The sequence below is a fragment of the Tachypleus tridentatus genome, chromosome 9, assembly GCF_004210375.1.
Source record: "Tachypleus tridentatus isolate NWPU-2018 chromosome 9, ASM421037v1, whole genome shotgun sequence".
Classification (NCBI taxonomy): Eukaryota; Metazoa; Arthropoda; class Merostomata; order Xiphosura; family Limulidae; genus Tachypleus; species Tachypleus tridentatus.
Window position 1 is genome coordinate 105871727 of NC_134833.1, and position 19717 is coordinate 105891443.

The following is a 19717-nucleotide window of genomic DNA, read 5'->3' on the forward strand; positions in this document are numbered from 1 at the left end:
TCAGTGTTACATAGTAATATTAACAAATAATGTTCCATGGTTACATTATAGTAATGTTACTGGGTAAAGTTAATGTTGGTTACAAATAATGTTCTTGTGACATTAAACTGTTCGTTGGGTATTACATGTCTTCTTCAAATTATTTGCCTACCTATTATTACATTAGCATAATTTGTTTTCATACTCAAAACACTAAGATATTTGCTTATTCACTTAGACATAATACTTCATTACAAGAACATTACTTGCATGAAATGATAACTTTATGGACACTTTAAACAATTTTATGGTATGAATATATGTTAATCTGGAAACTGAAATACTATTAACTTACTTTTATTAACTAAATTATGTGAATAAAGCAACAACACACACACAGACACTTTTTATTCTGCTTATTAAGACAAAATTATTGTTTCATGTTTAACTTTAATGAAAAAGTAATTTAATCTAAAAGCAATTTGTGTTCTTAATTAATTTCTTCATAGTACAGTTTACTTTGTGACCCAACCAGTAACTTACTTTAGTTAACTCACTAAAACCATGTAAAAATTAAATATTTAAACTGAAAATGAGTTTTCTACACAATTTATTTATACAATGAAACCTGGTGGATGGATTAACAATTAGACAAGCAAATACACATATATATAAACATATATATATATATTACACACCTAGGGTCAGAGTTTCTTTTAAAATGAGTACGAAGAAGCCACAACGTTGAACCAAGTGGAACAAACAGTGAAACTGCCAAAGCAAGAAGTTGCCAAGCTTGTATAAAGACATATGGTGGAGGATCTATAGCACCACCTTCTATAACAATTTGTTCGGATCCTGGTATTACAACTTTATCCTGGGAAGTACCATTACACAGAAGAGAGCTTCGTGTTAGCTAAATATTAGAAAATTAACATATAAAATTACAATTCTTTTTGGATTAATGTAGTATACATTACTTCAAATAGCTTTACTCTAACATGGTTAAAGAATCATTTTACGAAATATATTTTTATTGATTGATAAAAAATGTAAGAATCAGCTGTAGCAATAGTATTTCAATGATACGTTCAGCATTGTCAATAATTATGAAAATGTTAATTTTGTAACATCCCATTTTTACCTATATCATCAATATGTGTAATAGTGTAACAAGACCATTTCTTTTCTGTATTAAAGTAAAAATTAAAAATACTATAAATAAAAAACTTAAAATATACTAAAACATGTAATTTCTCCGTTTTGATTATTATGCAGACAAGTTAATTTATAGAATATTTTTGCGTATTTGTTCTGATAAATGGATTTTTTTTTATTTATAGAAAGTGAAAAAGGTTTTCTCTCAATGATATTTATGAAATAACTCATCACATATCAAAAATGTCCCTTAATAAAAATTATTTATAGTTCATTACAATTGGGTTCTGTATATTTTTATTACTAATTAACTGGGAAAATAAGTTTTAAGTTTCTTTCTCCATTAATCAGTCGTTCTGTATTCATTTATTCTGACACAGTTTGACACTAGAACATTTAGATTAGTTGTTTTAGAACCACTGCCCCACCTATTTACCAAGATTTCAGAAAGTTTATTTTATGCAATGGAGAAGTTTGTTCTCAATCAGGCTTTAGTTACTAATTTAAAAGCATATTATACTTACCATTATGTGTAATAATTCTTGGTTCAAAAAAATAACAAAAATATTTTTTTTAATAATGTATATACATAAGTAGATATTTGACAGACATTGGCAGCATTACAGTCAAGTACAATCAGTCACACAAACTACACAGAAAGTGCTGATGAAAGAAAAAGGGAATTTGTGTCTCCTTTATAATAACATTTATATTCAAACTGCTAATTTGCCATCTTCATTATTAAACATCTAGATTAAATTTTAATATTTGATTTTAAAAACTGAATTATATTGCTTTTATCATTGTGTACTGGCTTCAGTAAAATTAACCGCTTTATCTCTTATCCAGATGGATACTCTGCCTAAAAAGAAATTTACAGATATTAGTATATGAGCAATAAACATAACAACTGTATGCTTAAACTATTTTAATAAAGTTATGGTAGAAAGGCTATTGAAGCATTAATTATCCATTGATTAACTTGTTGACATAAAAATATAATATAAACAGAAATCATCATAATTAAGTTGAACAGATGAATATTTGTTTTTTTTTATACATAATATTATTACTTTATTTCAAGCCTACACCAGTCAAAATACTGGAAATATGATCATAAGTAAGCACTAAAAGAATTCTTATTGGTTTACCAAGGATTAATGAGGAGCAAAAAAAAATTGTGAAATTCCATCACTGTAAAACTTAAATTTTAATTAATGAAGCATGCCAAAAGCATTAAAAAATACATTTTTTTCAATTATGTCATTAATAACCATTTTAAAATTCCATAAATAAAAGAATAAATTGATACACTGAACATCCACTACACAAGAACTGCGAGAAAAAGAAGAAAGCTTTAGGACTACATAGTAATAGAAACTAACTTCCACATGCTTTCCAAATTAGAAATTAAAAAAAAAGGAGCATCTAGCATAAATACTTAAACTCATGTCATTTTGGGTTGGCCTTAGTCACAAGAACTTTAGGCAAATTATAATATATATTAGTGTTTGTTAAAATGACCTCTCCTATTCCATGGATTATTCTATACAAAAAATGTTAGAGAAACTTTCTGCTAATTATATTTTTCACCAAATAATATTCATATGTACCTAAAAGATATATAATTAATACCATGTTTCTTCATACATTACAAAATTGTTTAAATAAATCTTACATACTTGTGTTCCTTTTTTACACTGTGAAGTCTGCTTAATAAGCTGACAAAGGAATTCCCTCTGCAATTCTGGGATGATTAGGCACTGCTGTAGTGTATTCTGGGCAAGAGCTACATGGTAGTCAATGCCAGATGCATCAAGAGGAACAGATGTAAACAATTGTATGGACTGTGAGTAGAAAACACAAAAGCATACAGCATGAGTGAAATGTATACGAATAAAGGATTTCATGATTTGTGTAAATCACTGAAATGACTAAAAAATAACTAACCACAAAAGACTGATCAAACTACATTGTGCATTTTGACAACAAGCACACTAGACAAAGAAATACTTCATTCTCTGGAAAAAAAGAATATGTCATAAAATTATCTATTTGAAATTTGACCAGAAAACTGCCTAAATAAAAAAAATATTATACTTTAATTCAATTTATAAAAATTTTTCCAAAAGAAAAACGTCTGCAATAAAGAGTAAATTTTCGATACTTGCCACTAGCCTTATATCACCCACTTCTTCATGTGTAAATAGGAGCACAACATAACTACTATTATCACCAGTTTCTTCTCTACATTTGCACTCATTAATCACTTCAAAATTGTTCAGAATACCAATACCACATGTCACTGGAAATCTGAAGACTGGGCAAGACATGTGAGATGATGTAAGTATATGTTGGAAATACAATTTCATTTTGGGAAGATGTTATATTTCAATATGATACCTTAACCTCCACTTATAAAATATCTAGAATTTCACACTGAACTGATGGAGAATGGGGGAATTGATCCCCCTCTAGGAAGTGCCCAAAGAGAGATCGTGAAAACAAAAAACAAAAATATCATTGACTGTGTTTCAAACATAAAAAGGGAAAAAACATCAATTAATCTCACAATACATATTACCAATTAATGGGACCTCTGGGTGTCAAATGCCAAGGGCAAAACAAACCATAGCAATAGTTTGCCCTCATCCAATAATTGGGGTATCTGAAATTGCACATCAGTACTGTGGTAGGCAGAGGATCACCTACCTCTACCTTTAAATGGAAATCTGTAGAGAAAACAAGCATCCATATCAAAATCTATCTATGCTTGCATGTATTTCCAACCCAACAAATACCTGATCCACCATGAACCGAAATGCAGCAAAAGTTGGGAAGATGAAAAGCATCAGTTTGGTAACATTTACAATCCAAAATCTAGTAGCAATGAGTATGATTTTCCCAGTCTGCAGTAAGTGGAAGATACCCAACCATGCACAAGTAGGAATACATGTTGCAGCCAGCTATAAGTAATACCAGATTAATCAAGAACCAACATCCAGAAAACAGAAGGAAGAGGGACAACAAATCTGGAATTCATCATCAATTTAAAACCTGGAAGAATTGGGTGTTTTTCATTTAGTCCATGGGAGGAGGAGGAATACTGGCCAGAACACATGTGAGGATTTACTTAGCTGAATCATCTCCAACCAACACCAGATCCTGCAGGAATGTACAACCAAAGGCTAATAGGAAGAAGGAGAAGGAATACCACAGTGTGAATAAGCAATCTGCCAGATAAATATATATTAATATGGCATAATGCTACAACCAAAATCTAAACTACCTGGAACTGTACATCAGGTCTGTAGTAGAAAGTGCTAAATACCACTGAAACCTGCAGAATGCCATCGCCCTACTCTCAACTGAGTGATATGATGCATCACTTAAGAAGACAGACCTCCACACTCCACCACCCCAGGAGCTAGGAGGTGGTAAGTAGCAAGGACTCCCATACTCCACTAGAGAAAATAGTGGAAAAATACTTTGCAGAGTCCAGAGAACTACGTGACTGGAAAAAGTGCAATTGGTGACTGTGAAATCCTGTTTTCAAGAGCAGAGCTCTCACAAAGACAGAGTCAATCAACCAACACTCAATGGCATCTGGAAATTGCACATCAGGTCTATGGTACAAAGAATCTCAATGCCACAGAGTATCAGAGGTTGGCAGCAATTACTGTCTGCTTTACTTATGAATGTACAGTCTGGAATGAATATATTTATAAAGCAAAAGACCACTAGAGAAATATTGGCATTTCTACAGAACACCCCATCTCTACAGTGTGTGCAATCTAATTCTGTGATATAATTATTTTGTCTAGCATGAAACTAGACAAAAGCCATGTATGAAGCTAGAAGACTTGAATGGACGGATGACTCCCACCTGAAAGAAGTTGACAAAGAAGTATGGAAGACAACAGCAAAGAAGAATGGAAATGGCACCAAGAGCCTGTGCAGAAGTGGAAACCAAATCCAAGCAGGCCAAAATGGAGCCACTAAGAGAACATGACACAAAGTGATCTGAACCATTAAAAAGACCCTGGGAAGAGATAAAGAAGAAGATATACATACAGGTAACATCCATTCTAGTTTTGGCTGAAAGCATCTACAGCTTCTCTCAAAGGATGAGGAGTGGGAGACTAAATATGGGAAAATTGTGCATTGAGATGTGTGACTAAAGCATCCATATCTAGAGTCCCCCAATCAGCACACAACTCCTGAAATACCTGCAGATCTAATGACCACTCTGTTGGGAGAATCCTACTGAACTGAAAAAATTGGTCTGTGGCCAGATTCAGGGCACCAGGAGTATAGCATATTAACAATCTGATGTGATGACTGTAGACCCAGTTGAGGAGATTCAACATTTAAAAACAAAGATTTCATGACTGAGTATCCCCTCAAATGGTAATATAAGACACTACTGTGGAATTGTTGTAGTGGACCATCACTGAATATCACAAAATATGTAACAAGAAATGAAGAAAGAGCACAATGAGCTACCAAAAACTCCAAGATACTGAAATGTGTGGATGACTTGTCCAGTGTCCAGCGACACCAAATGTTGAGATATACACCTCAACTCAAAAGAAAAGCATCTGTAAAAAGATGACAGTCCATTTTAAGGAGGTGGAGGAGGAACTCTAATGGTAGTATTGGTCCAATCCAACCACAAAGTGAAGTCAGCCTACAGATAGGAAGGCAGGGAAATAAGAGCAGGAAAAGGATCCTGAATAAGGTTCAAGGTGCAACCAAGAGGAATGAGAAGCCCATGTCCCCAAAAGAAATAGGGTATCTCATGCAGTAGGGAAGGAAGAGGCCAATAGACTGAATTAAACCTTTCATATCCCTAAAATGAATAGAGGGCTGTGATTGACTGATGAGAGAATTGAAAAACATACCCAGATGAATCATCAGACATTGTAGGGGTGTGAGAAACGACTTCTCCACCTTGATGATTCAATCCAGTCTAGCAGCCTCTTGAAGAAGAAACCAAGTATGAACAAGTATGACCTGAGAGGAAGCCAAAAGTAGCAGTTGTCCATGTAATGGAGAAAACAAAGGATTCTGGCATGAAGCAGTCAAGTGAACAACCTGACTACTTAGCAGAAGGCATATGGAGCCAAGGTCAAACCTAATGGTAGAGCCACAAACCAATAAACATACCCCTGATACACAAAACAGAGGAACAATCCAGATGTCTAGGAGATAAGAATATATAGATAGATATCTAACACATCAACCTTTGTCATACAAAAACCCAGAAGTGAAAACCCATTCAAAGGTTAAGTAAGAATCCACTATGAATTGGGGTTCAACCAGAAAATGGTTCAGGGATAATAAATCTATAATTGGTTGCTAATCTTCCAATTTTTGGGGTAAAATTAACAGAGAGGAGTAAAACCACAGCTGAGAAGATTCCCCAAGTTCTATGGCCTCTTTCTGAAGTAAGTCCTGAACTGTCTCCTGCAGTCTCTAGTGGTAAACAGAAGTTGAAGTGACAACAGGAGAAGGAAATGGAAGCAAAGGGATATACCCTCTGAATAAACTTGTAGAGCCCATGGATCCATTGTGAATGGTGTCCACGAATGGCAAAATTGGAAAAGCCCAGTCTCCACTGGCCTTAACACCAGGACCAAGTAACCAATACTGTAATCCACTGAAATTAGGAAACATTAAATATTGGCCCACAGATTATTCAACAATGAGGGCAGGTTGATATTGAAAGGAAACAGAGGATAATGATTAGACAGACAAAACTGATTAATTACTTCAACACAAGGTGAAAAAGGACTGGATAAAACCTACAATATCATACATGACTGGGAAGCATATTCAGTAAGGGGGGAATAGGCTATTCAAATTGTTGTTCCTCCTTTCAGATACCCTAGAAGCAAGCATAAAAAAATTTCCTTGTGTGGTGGTGAAGATTGCATGAACATGAATATTTCTCATTGAATAATTGAGTACTCATTCCAGTAGTAGTGGTCAGGAAAACTGCAGCAGCAGTAGCAGCTGCAACAGGTATAACTACCTGAAACTGCAAGTGCAGTGACAATTCCAAACCTGAAGCAAAAAACAACAAATATATTAAAAGTAAGAAGAGTTGCAAAAAGGAACCTTTCATAATCAAAAAATGAAAAAAAAATACTGAAGAAAAACTAAGTCTGTAGTATAAAGCAAAACACTGACAAATTTGAAAGCAAAAAAAAAACACACCTCTGTATGGTACTACTGCCAACTGAAAAGTTATTGACGAGTCAAATGTGGAGAGGAAACTGCTTACAATAGGGTTTACTTTATGCCCCTATTGGTGGAGAGCTAATGCATAATTATTTGCATGTGGATATGCAGATGTAGAAGGTGGAAAGTTAGTGGTGAGTGTTAAAATTTGCACCAACAGAGGGAAGTACTTATTGAGATAAGCTATTTTGTGAAAGAAGGTAACATATCATATTGTCAACAATATTTTAATAGAACAAATGTCTCTTTAAAACCTACCTTAAATAATTTTCCTGCCTCGGTTTGAAGCTGCTCAGTGGGTAATGTCGTTAGAGGTTGAGTTAGGTTTTCTTTTGAGTACAATAACAATGGATGCCTCCAAATGACATTATCTGATAAAATTGATAAAATGTTACCAATAACAGAACCAACACCATCTACTTTTGAGAATTTGATATTATTATTTTCAACATCAGTTTCCTTTGTTTTTGATTACTATGTTAATTTGGTACACAGTTATAGAAAGTTAATTTGAGTTTTATAGTAACTTGTTAAAAATTACACATGTATAAGACAACTCCACAAAGCTCAAATAAGGAAATACCCATGTGAAAATCATCCTTTTAAACAACATCTTGAAAACTATACTGAGTTCACTGCATAAAACAGTTCAATTGAATTGGAACTTGTAATGTTATAAAATAATATCAATTCACCCCTTCAATACAGTGTTATGCCAATAAGACATTTGGTAATTGGCTAGGTGATCTGAAATATATGATTAACTATTCAGCCAATGAAAAATGGGAGGCAATTATCTCTAAGTAATATTTGCCTTACCAGCAAAAGATGCTGCTATGTTTACGTTCTTGCACAACACATATATTTATAACAATATCCTCATACATTGGCATAGCAGGTATTATTCTGAACCATGTGTTCTGTGAAAGCTGTAAAGACTCAAAATAAATGGAAAATAAGAAGAAAATGGATAATATGTCTTCATACCACACCATTAATGGCACAATTTTGTGAACCATTTAAAATGGCTACTTGTGATTACACCTACCCATGTAATTTGGTTCTATATATCAGCTTAATGAATAGTAACACCTGCCCCCTACATTAAAAATGCTAAATTGGTCAAAACCTTGAGCTAAAACAACTAACTGGATAGACTGGCTTGCTATGCTCACTGGGGTTCAATCCAACCTAGAATGTATATGACGTTCTTAGAAAAAGCAATTCAGACACTAAATATGTCCTGCAAAAATCTCTTTTAGGGTACTGGTAGAGAATATTTCAGAACTTTATCAGCCTCTGACTTTAAGTGTGCAATATTGTTGTTACTCAACCTTACTTTTTGATTGACATACTCCACACCGAAATCAAATAACACAAACTATAAAACTGCAAAACAATCTCTACCAAATGTCCATTAACTGAAAAGGCTGGATGAACAATCATTTGCTTTCAGATTATACAAAAAATCATTAGATGTATGATTCTCAAAAAAAGTAGAGAGTTAATTTTTAGCTTGCATTAAGCACAAACCTACACAACTAGTTATTTATGGTTTGTCCACCACAGGTTTCAAATCCCAATTTTTAGTGTTATAAACACACACACAATTGAGCCACCAGATAGTAGTGGGGATAATTATTCTTTCATAACAGTGATTTTGCCTTGTGATAATTGAAATACTGTTAATAAAAATTATTTTTTTAGTTGGAATATTTAATCATTTTTCTGTTGATATGTTCAAAACCCAGAAAGCAAAGGGAACTGCAAGTGAAAGTATTGTCAGCTACAAGTGAAAACAAGTTTAAACCCTTCTTTAACAAATAAATAACAACAATATTTAATAACTTTAAATTATCTAAATTTATTCCCACTACTTTTAAGTTACTGACAAAAGTTTTCATTCATCTGATGATCTAAAGACAGCAGGTGTGAGCCAGGTATGATATAAAGTTGTAATTCCCAATTATTTCCTGGGGAATACATTGTTCTTCAAATACACTTTTTTCATAATATTTGAGCATAACGTGGGCACAAATCAGACTTTCAAGGGTATGATGTGACCAAGGAACTGACGACTGAGGATACTGATATAGAGAAATTTGATAAGCCCTTTAAATACATGTTATCACTAACGTATTTTACATTTTGTCCTATTTTTTGCTCTGTGCAAGATGCTACTAGTCTCAAATGTCAAATGGTTTTTAAAGTTACTTAATAAGTAAATTTAAATTTTATTTTTGCAACATCTTAAAGCTACATGAAAATAATCATACTCTGTTCTCCTTCGATATCCATCAATCGAGCAACAAGTTGTTCATATGAAGTTCCCTCAACACTCTTCTCTGAAGACACAGCTGTCAAGTGGAACAGCCATTCATCCTGGTGTGATAAATTGGAACTAAAATACATGAAAGACTAGCACAATTCGAATAAACATAACACAGTTATTGATAAAATATAAGTCTTCTTCATCTAAGCCTTTTTTTAAGTTTTATTCATAAGAGCACAAATTATAGAGAACTTACCACTGGAAACATTAAAAGAAATAAGCCTTATCTGAACACATTTATGCAAGACTGAAACTTTCTGAAAATTGATTACATAAAGTTTCTAAAAACAAGATTTAAAAATACTTATATTATATGAAGTATATGAAGGCAGTTTCACAATTCAATTCAACACAGGGATATTTTGTAATACCAAATTGACAAAAAATTTGCAAAAATACAAAAATAAAAAGATTTATCAAAATAAAAATACTTTCACATTCAATAAAAGCACAGATTAACATACAATTCACACATATTCATGTTTATACAGTAACAAAAGATTCACACACATTCATTTGTGTAGAACAGTTTTTCCAATGTGCTACAAGTCACTAAATAGTGTGCCACTTTTCTATAGCTATTTTAAAAATTTACAATATAATATGATAACATAATAATTTTACTGTAACAGTATTGAAAATACAATCACAAACCATTCTATTTAACATTGTTCTTCTTATGTGTGTGTAGCAATTTGTGATGTGCTATATTTTTTCACTTATTCAAAGATGCTTTATGGAGAATATGTTATGAAAACATAATAAGACTTAAATATTCTCAGTAATCCAATTTTATCTCTGTTCAATGTGGATTTCCATTATGCTTATTATATTGTATGCTATTCTACATGTCACTGTTTGCCTTATGCTAGAGTATGAGACAAGTTACAAAATAAAATCCAGATTTATTAGCCATGTAGGAGAAATCAATTTGTAGTAATCTTAAAAATTAATAGTTTTTGTTAACATTAAAATGGTTTAGCTTAATGTACAAAATTAATAATCTAGGAAATGATACTAGTAGTTGAAAAATTACAAACCATCTCCAACTGTTTGTTAACACTGGCAAATTACTAATTAAGAATCTATACACATAGCCTGGTTACTGACTATACTAGAACTAACAAACCAGTCTTTAGCACTGTTTTAATAACCTATAGAACAACCCTCACTGCTGACTAAATTAAGAACTATAGACAAGCCAATGTTGCAAACTAACTTTAAACCTATACTGGTTAACCTAAGCTACTCACTAAACTAGAACATATATAGTATTCTTGAATGTTAATAAAATGGGTGAGAGTTGAAACTAGAGCTTGCAAAAGAGCCCTGACTGTTGATATAACAATTACAAACCACTATCTTTGATTGTTTGTCAAGTTAGAACTTGACAGACTGCGCTTGAGGCCGATTCCACTAAAACCCTAAAGGACTGAAAAAAGAATGTTGTGTTTAAAAATACAATAAATTTAATACTATTGTCTTCTGATAAATATAATTAATCATAATCATTCTTTGCCAGCAAAATACATTCATGCCATAAAATCTGTTACTCTAAGAAAGACTTGTATAAATAACATTACAGTAACTAATGTGTTTGTGTATCCCTGACTGCCTCAATCGAGTTCTACTATTAAGTCAACTGCTCTTGTTTGTTTATAGTTAAGCACAAAGCTACATGATGGACTATTTATGCTGTGCCCACCACAGGTATGAGAACACAGTTTTTACTGTTAAAAGTCTGAAGACATACTGATGTGACACTGGAGTGGGGGGTTGTATCAAATACTATTATACGCATTTCTTGAAAAACCATTAATAATTGTACAACAATGTAGTGTTTAAAAATACAATAAATATAATATTTATGGGACAAAATGTAATTTAATACAAGTACATTTTGCCACAAAAGGCATTCATAACACATGCTTCTGGCTTATGCCTAAACTAGAATCTGCAGAATACTCCTACTTGTTGAGTAAAGGTAAAAAATTAATAAATAAACATCTGTTTGTTGATTAAACCAAGACCTACATATAATCTACTTATTATTAAAATCAAGATTAACAAAATAGATACTGTGTATTAGATATACAAACTACATACCATCTCTTGCTTAGTAGACATAAGGAGATACGTTGGTCCCTGATTTTCAAAGAAAATACCCACTGTAAACTGAGATTTGACCATTACCCCAGCAAGGCCTTCTTTGTCTGAATCTGATGGATAGACTGCTTGCACACGAGCATCTGTCAGGTTGATTTGTCCACTGGGACTCTTCAGTTATAACAAAAGCTCCAGTTAAAACTAGATGTTTCAATATCCTGATTTAGTACTAATTGAAAACTTTGTAACTTTTATTGTTTTAACTTATTTGACATTTTTTTAAACCTTTATCTTACTTGATACATTTAATTATTTTCTTATGTAAATGCAGATTGAGACACAATACCCTCAAAAGCACATGAGACATCCTTAATTATAGGTCACTAATTAAATATTTCAAAATTATTTATAAGATTAACTGAGGGTAAAACTGCAACATCAGTGTTGCATTAACCAGTTGTAAAAAAAGTACAACAGTACTAAAAATAGCAACTGTTTCCATCTTGTTCTTGGTTCCTTTATTTAAATATAATTTTTACAGTGATTTTTTAAAACTTATGCTACTTGATTTTACTTCTATCTAGTGATTTTAAAGTCAAAAATGTTTAACATAACATAATGAGGCTTTAGAAATTAACTGCAGTCTAAAAAAAATAATTTCTTATCTACCATTCCATATTTCTTAACATGTAAAAAGTGTTAAAGAGAGTAATTAATAAATCAGAAAATTTTAACACAATGTAATTCAATTGTAAAGTAAAAATTTGGGATTAAGACTAAAAACTGAATTATATCAGAAACAAATAAAAAACAACAGCTTTTAACATAAGGCTTAGAAACATTATGAACCTTACTAAAGTAACAGAAGACATTAAAATAATTATTAGTAGTAGTGCTATATTTTGCTTAATGACAAGTATTATAACACCAAATATTTACAAACCTAACACTAATAGCTAGTACTCACAGTATCTTTAGGTGTCTTGAAAATCGATAACACTTGATTATTCAAAACACACCAGCAGTGACGTGAGTCTCCTTGTGCAACCTGCGATTCAAGAAATGCATGAATAAAAGTAACTTTCTAAAACTTGAAGAAAATACTATCTTATAAATCACATACATACTTCTGGAGAAATTAGTGGAAGTAAATGATAAAGATCTCAGTTAAACACAAATGTTTTATTCAACCTGAAGAATATTGTTTGTTTAAGCTCTTTTTTTAAGTATACCAGATCAAAATTAATTTAGACTCATTATAATTAAATTATAATATAGGAATAAAAATATGCTTCAGCCAATGATAATAATTGAGCTTATACAAAAATCAATAATAATTTGTTTTAACTTTCATTCTAAGTAACAAACCATTTGCAGAAAATGTGAAAAGAAAGTTCAGTTCATACATTTCATCAGTGGGATTATTAAGTATCCTAGAAAATACAAAAGATAATTCTAGAGAAAATATAAATGTTTAAAACTATCTTTTGTGAACTATTCACTACCAATTTAATCACAAATGTGCAGAAAACTTTTTTTTCTGCTCAAATACGTAAAGTTACACAAAATTAAAAATCATGAAGTCCTAATTTGGGTGAATTGCTAACAACAGTCTTTTTATATTTATACATTAGTCAATCTAATCTTCTTACCTTTGTAAGCCAACCTTCAATATTTGGAAAGAGTGTTTCTTCTTTACAGAGCATCAAGTTTGAAGTACTACGTCGCAGAACTTTTTGCAAAACTACAAAAAAATGTAAACATATATTTTTTAACTATTTGTGATGTAAGAGAATTACACACTTTATGATAAAGAAAACCATACAGAATAAACTAACAAATATCAGTGAAAAAGTAAAAATGTTTATGTTTATTGTTAAGCACAAAGTTACACAATGAGCTACCTGTATAAAAACATGATTCTTAGTGTTACACCTCCTTAAACTTACTACTGAGCCATTTGGGGACAAATATAATGCTTCACTGAAAAAGACATTTTTTGTTTTATCTTCCATAAACTCTCTAATATTGAGTTATTTTTCAAATTTTTATTAGGCTAATGAACATTGCCTTCAATTATTCAAAATAATTGAAGAAGCTTGTAAGTTATACATTTAAAAAATATAGGACAAACACCCATTACCACACCTCTTTGAAAGTTGCATGGAGATCTTTGCTCTTATTTTGTAAATTAAACATCATCAGATCTGCATTCATACAACTAAACATCATAATGCAGTCTATTTTATACATTCAATAAATGGAGTGTTCTACAAATGTATGGAAGTATCTTAATAGTGGTCATTCAATGTAATGCCAGTTCCCTTAGCTATCAAAATGGAATCCAAATGTTTATAACTTTAATTGGAGTTTATTAAAAGACATACGTATAAACATAAATAAAATCATGATCTATATCTCAAAAATATAACTTTCTTAGCTTGATATTTCATTATTACAGTTTCATCAAAAGTTATCGATATCCTAATACAGTTTGGAGATACAAGTCATGATTTTATTTATGTTTATACAAATGTTCTTAAATTCATTTGAACTAACAGCTGTTGCAGGAAAACTGGACTAGGTTCCATCATTCATTGCTAATCTGTCCATGAGCCTTGCCTGGATTATTTAATTACCAATGATGGAAAACTGGCATTACAGTTTGCTAACAATCTCTTTGTTAATGAAATAAAGGTTTTTTTCAACTTTGAAAACCATAACTTAGGACAGAAATGTTGGATTTAAGAAAATTCCAATGCATGATATTTTTAGAATTAAGTGTATTTAGTCCCATAAACCGAATTCATGGTTAGAGTCCAAGTTCTCCAATTCATTAATATCTTATAAGTAACAGCCAAAATGTTCTTATCACTTAACTTACTATGTATGAAACCTATTATTTCCACATCACAACTATAATTCTAAAACTCAGTATAATTCATTTGAAGAGAATTGAAGATTTTCTAATAAATCTACATAAAATTGAGTGAAAGAAACAGTATCTTAAACATTAATCTCTACTTCTCATTTTAAATTGCATTCTCCTAACCCTTAATTTCGTTCTTGAATGAAGAAAATACTTTTCTCACCATCATTTAACTGTATAACCCCAGTACTGTGCACATCACGAAATTTTACTTTGTTGCATTAAAAATTCAATAAAGCAAATATACTAATATATATAGCAAAGAAATTAGTATTAAAATTTACATTATATTTTAAAATTCTATATTATCTCAATTTTGATTCTATTATTTCAAAAGAAATATTAAAGTAAAGTTTGCTGCACAAGTTCACAAAATTTAAACTTTTTATTTTTGTAACTTAAATAGTTATATCTACACACTATACTTCTATGTTTAAAAAAAACTAGATTGATTTCTCTATTTACATATTCTTCTTTCAAGCCACTAATGGAACACTGGAAGGAAAATGAATCAAATTTATTGGAACTTTTGACAGGTGCCATGCCCACTGTCTACACATACAGATGCAATTTCTCAGCCAATTATATTTGGTTGAGCTAGATGTTTGTAACCAACAGAAAGACCACATTTTAAATACCATAAAGAACTTGTTAAATGATTTTAGCATTGTTGCTGTTTGCATCTGCACTAGCACTTTAAGCATTAATTTTCAGCTATAAATGTTAGTTATATAGACAATTAAATTTTAATTAGTTTACTTTTATACTGTAGTTGATTATATGTTAGTTATGTTTTGAAATATATATAAAAAAAGTTTAATAATTTTTTTTCAAATATAAGCCAAACTGCCTCAGTTTTTCAGGCTTAGTGTAGCAGGCAAATGTCCCAATGTTCTGACAGTAGCTAAAGTGTCATTGTTGAGGAAGCCCCGTACATGCCTGTTGATGTGTGTTAAGTTTTAATACTAAAGGATAGGAAAGTAAAATAAAACGTGAAAAATGAAATTTTTGTGAAAAAGTAAAAACTTAAGAAGTAGCCAAGTGGGTTCATTCCCATAACCATAAGGTTAATAATCAATATTTTGATTTCTGATAGGTACTTACTTCTTCTCACACAATAGCATTTCTCAATTTTCCACTGCCCTCTAACACATTGAAAAGAAATTTCCTCACTCCATGCACTAGACTTTACATCCTACAGGTTTGAGCTGCTCATTTAGCATGCAACAACCCTCTACCAATAGAAACATTACACACTCTCCTAGAGCAGCTGGCTCCCTCTGTATTACTTTACATGAGCCTCATTTTTGGTATTAGGCCCACAAGAAACAGAAGAACATTATAAATGAGGAAGGAAGAGTTGGAAGTGTGCGAGAACAGGTAAATATCTATCAGCAAATCTAATGCTTAGTGCAAGAATATGATAATTTTTGATACGATACATACTTTCACTCATTAATTGCTAGAATCCCACATTGAGTAGGTGGTGAGACTGGTGTAAGATAGAACATGATACCCCCTGCAGAAAGTCTCAGAAGAAAATTGGACAGATATGCCCTGTAATTTTATAGAAGTAGACATAAGGAGAACTGTACCACATCTGGAAAAGGTATATCCCTCATCCATGAAGATGTAGTGTTGTGAAATAGATGGCAGTAAGGCTTACAGCTACTAAAAGAAAGACCTCAGAAAATAATGGATCAGGTGATCAGGTGTAAATAATCAATGTGAGTCCCTCTCCATCCTCAACCATAAAAACATGACTGGAAACAAACTGACTCCAATAAGAACAAAGTCACAAGTTGTGTAAAGAAAAAATGTACAATGGTAAGTAACTCCAAACCCATCCAAAAACAACAGAAAGCCAATGGCTAGGTCTTTGAGTTATGAAGATTGAAGCATTCAACTAGACATCTACCAACTATACAGACAAGGTTCAACGTTCTGGACATTACTACGTTGAACCTTGTCTGTATAGTTGTGTAGATGTCTAGTTGTAATATATACACCATCCAATCCTGTAAGTAAACAGAGTGCTATACTGCAAGCAGCTGGAATAATGATGCGAAAGTAAGCAATCTGCATCTGCTGGACAAACTTCCAAATCAATAACAGGACTCAAGAAGTACAAGAAACTGAACCGGACTTATGGGGCTCTGTCTAAGCTTCAACTAAATTGTAATAACAGGAAATCATCCTATACCTAATATTATGTGCAGGAAATGAATGATTATAACATGACTGCAAGAGTAGGGATGAAATATCATGCACCTGGCATTATGAAGCGGTTGTAGAATGTCTGCTCAACCATACGAAAGGGGCATTTTATGTTTTGTAACCAGTATTACTAGTTGAGTGCAGTCTCCCAAGTTTAACCATAGAAGAAGGGAAATTACCCTGAAGAGGGGCAACTACTGGCTTCAACTGTAAAAACAGGGCACTATCCCTGAACTCATTATTACAAGGTGAATCCAGCATTGATTGTTTCAACTCCAACCAACATCAGTACATCTGGGATTAAACCTCCAAAAAGTAGAAAGGAAGGTTCCCAGCTTTGCCCTCTTCCCAGATAAGAGGAGTGATATGTAATGTTATGATGTGTATACTGCACTCATGAGGAAGCCTTCATGTTCCACCACCATAGTGGTTAGGAACTGGAAAGTGGTAAGGAGTCCAAAACTCCACTCAAGGAAGTGAGGGTAAAAAGGAGAAAGTACTATAGGTGGCTGCAAAACCCTATTCTGAAAAGCACACTGCTCCTGACCTAACAACCAAAGGAGCAGCAGGGGTGAGCAGCAGTCCACTTCTACTTTACTCGTGATGGTCCACCAGGTAATTATCAGAATATATATATGGTAAATGGTATATATATACCATTGGGTAAACTGCTAGTGATCTCATGGAACACTTCATCTCAACAATATGTTTTATAACATGAAAGATATTCAGTAAGGGTTTATAGGAAATCATACCTAACCAGGCAATACTCTCCACTGAATAGGATTCAAATATATGTATATCAGAAAAAGGAGACTCCTGAAAGAAATATAATAGCAAAAACACACTTTCTTAAGATACATTCAAACTGATGCAGAGAGAATTTCCACAGTAGGTAGACAATATCCATCAGAAAAAGGCACAGGTATATATGACAAGCAAAGGTACGAGTAGTAGTCTACATTCCACTTCAAATTATCTCCTCCAGACGATGACAAAAATAAGCCACTAGAGACACGGTGATATGTCAAACTGATGAGACAAGATACAATAAAGAAGACACCCTTCCAAGGAGAGAAAGAGGAGGAGACCAATCTAATAAGATGATGTAACCAGCCTGTAAAAATTGTGGAGGAAAAAACATGTGGCATAGAAGGCTCCAGGGAATAAAATAATGAGAATGGGAACCATGAATGGAAGCCATACGAGCCATATAGCACTGTGCGGCCCACACAGGACATAGAAATTAATTCAGAGTTGACATGGAATAATTACAAAAAACAGAAAGAACAAAAACAGGCAACTGAGGTCTTGGTAAGGAAGAAATGGTCCAGGTAGAGCACAAGATATGTACTATGATAAAGGGTACAGGACACATCTATCACAAAAAAGATTAAACCTACAACAACTGCAAGACAGGAAAAGAAGGAAATAGGTCTTCAGGGAAATATCATACATGGAACATGAAGCCAAAGATTCAAATAAAGATTGGGAAAAGGTAAGAAGAAAGACACTGAGATCTCAATCAGGCACAGGAAAGGCATATTGAGGAAGAAGAACATGAAAGGACTGAAACAAAAGTGAGAGAATAAGACCAGTAGAATATGACAATGTGAAACATGTTTGGTGATGTTGCTTTATTGAGAGAAACTGTCAAATCTGAAAGATACTGACTAAACAGGCAAATGAAAAGCAGAAAAAATGTGAGCAATGGAAAGACAGAAGGGTGGAAACCAATAATGAAAAGTAGCCTAATGTCTTTGATAAACTGACAGTGTGGCAGGTTAAGCCAAGATGGAAATTAGGGAAGCAATATACAGTGTCAGACCCTGTCTTCTTGCAAGGAATCTGACAAAAGCCATAGAATCTGACTCTACTGTCACCTATCCTGCTGTCAAAATTCTTAATTGGCACAGGAAGAATAAAAGAAAATAAGGATAAAAATGTTTATATGTAGGTAAAGGATAAGGCGTGGAAGTAAGAAGACAAGAAATAAGAATACGATCAACAGCTGTGGAGGAGAAAGGTTGTGATAAATGATTAGCAAGGTAAGATAGGGAAGTATGCAAACAAGCAATGTTAAAACAAGACTACAAAGAATTGGAACAGCCCCAGAGATGGTGTTCCACAAAAACAGAGACATTCTTAAGTCTCTGAGGGAAGGCAGAGTAAGACAAACCCTCACAAGAAGCACATCTCTCCCCAACAAGTCTCATCAACAAAGCAGCCAAATAAATAGGGATAGGGTTAATGAGGTAAGTTTCCTCAAAGTCAACCATAAAAGGGATCTGAGATCCACTGAAAAATCTTCAGTTGAACTACAAAAAACCTCAGACAAAAAGTGAAAAGAGGAAAAGTAATGCAAAATGTTAGTAAGTGTAAGCCGAATACTTGAAAATTGTGCCTGTAAAAGTGATACAGAGGCCTTAGGAATAAAACCCCAATGTTACGTGAATGAGGGAAACACCAAATAATCCAAGTTGAAGATCTCCCTGAAAGAGGAAGGAAGGCACTATAGGAAAAAGGAAAAACATTCAAAATGTGACAAACCAGTGTAATTAATTGGGGGAAAAGAATAGAAGGATGAACCTCCTCCAAAGGTACAGGACATGGATTAAGATAAAGGAAGGAATAGGAAAAGACTGTCTAAATCATCCTTGTCCTAAACATTCTCATATGCCTGAAGAGGTGTTGGCTGTTGTGGAGATGGTTCAAGCCCCATGTAAGATGCTAAAATGCAACAAACCAAG

At 32.8% G+C, this 19717-nt stretch overlaps 1 protein-coding gene across 7 annotated transcripts in view; it reads right to left on the reverse strand.

Moving 5' to 3' along the window:
• LOC143225970 (uncharacterized protein CG43867-like) overlaps nucleotides 1-19717 on the reverse strand; it is a 129881-nt gene that overhangs the window by 34901 nt on the left and 75263 nt on the right. For all 7 annotated transcript variants that reach the window (XM_076456242.1, XM_076456241.1, XM_076456239.1 and 4 more), the window contains 7 exons: nucleotides 13474-13565; nucleotides 12789-12869; nucleotides 11822-11992; nucleotides 9660-9765; nucleotides 7642-7754; nucleotides 2820-2984; nucleotides 678-895 (listed from right to left, as the gene is read on the reverse strand). In XM_076456242.1, the coding sequence (XP_076312357.1) occupies nucleotides 678-895; nucleotides 2820-2984; nucleotides 7642-7754; nucleotides 9660-9765; nucleotides 11822-11992; nucleotides 12789-12869; nucleotides 13474-13565 (946 nt within the window). The remainder of the gene's footprint in view (nucleotides 1-677; nucleotides 896-2819; nucleotides 2985-7641; nucleotides 7755-9659; nucleotides 9766-11821; nucleotides 11993-12788; nucleotides 12870-13473; nucleotides 13566-19717) is intronic.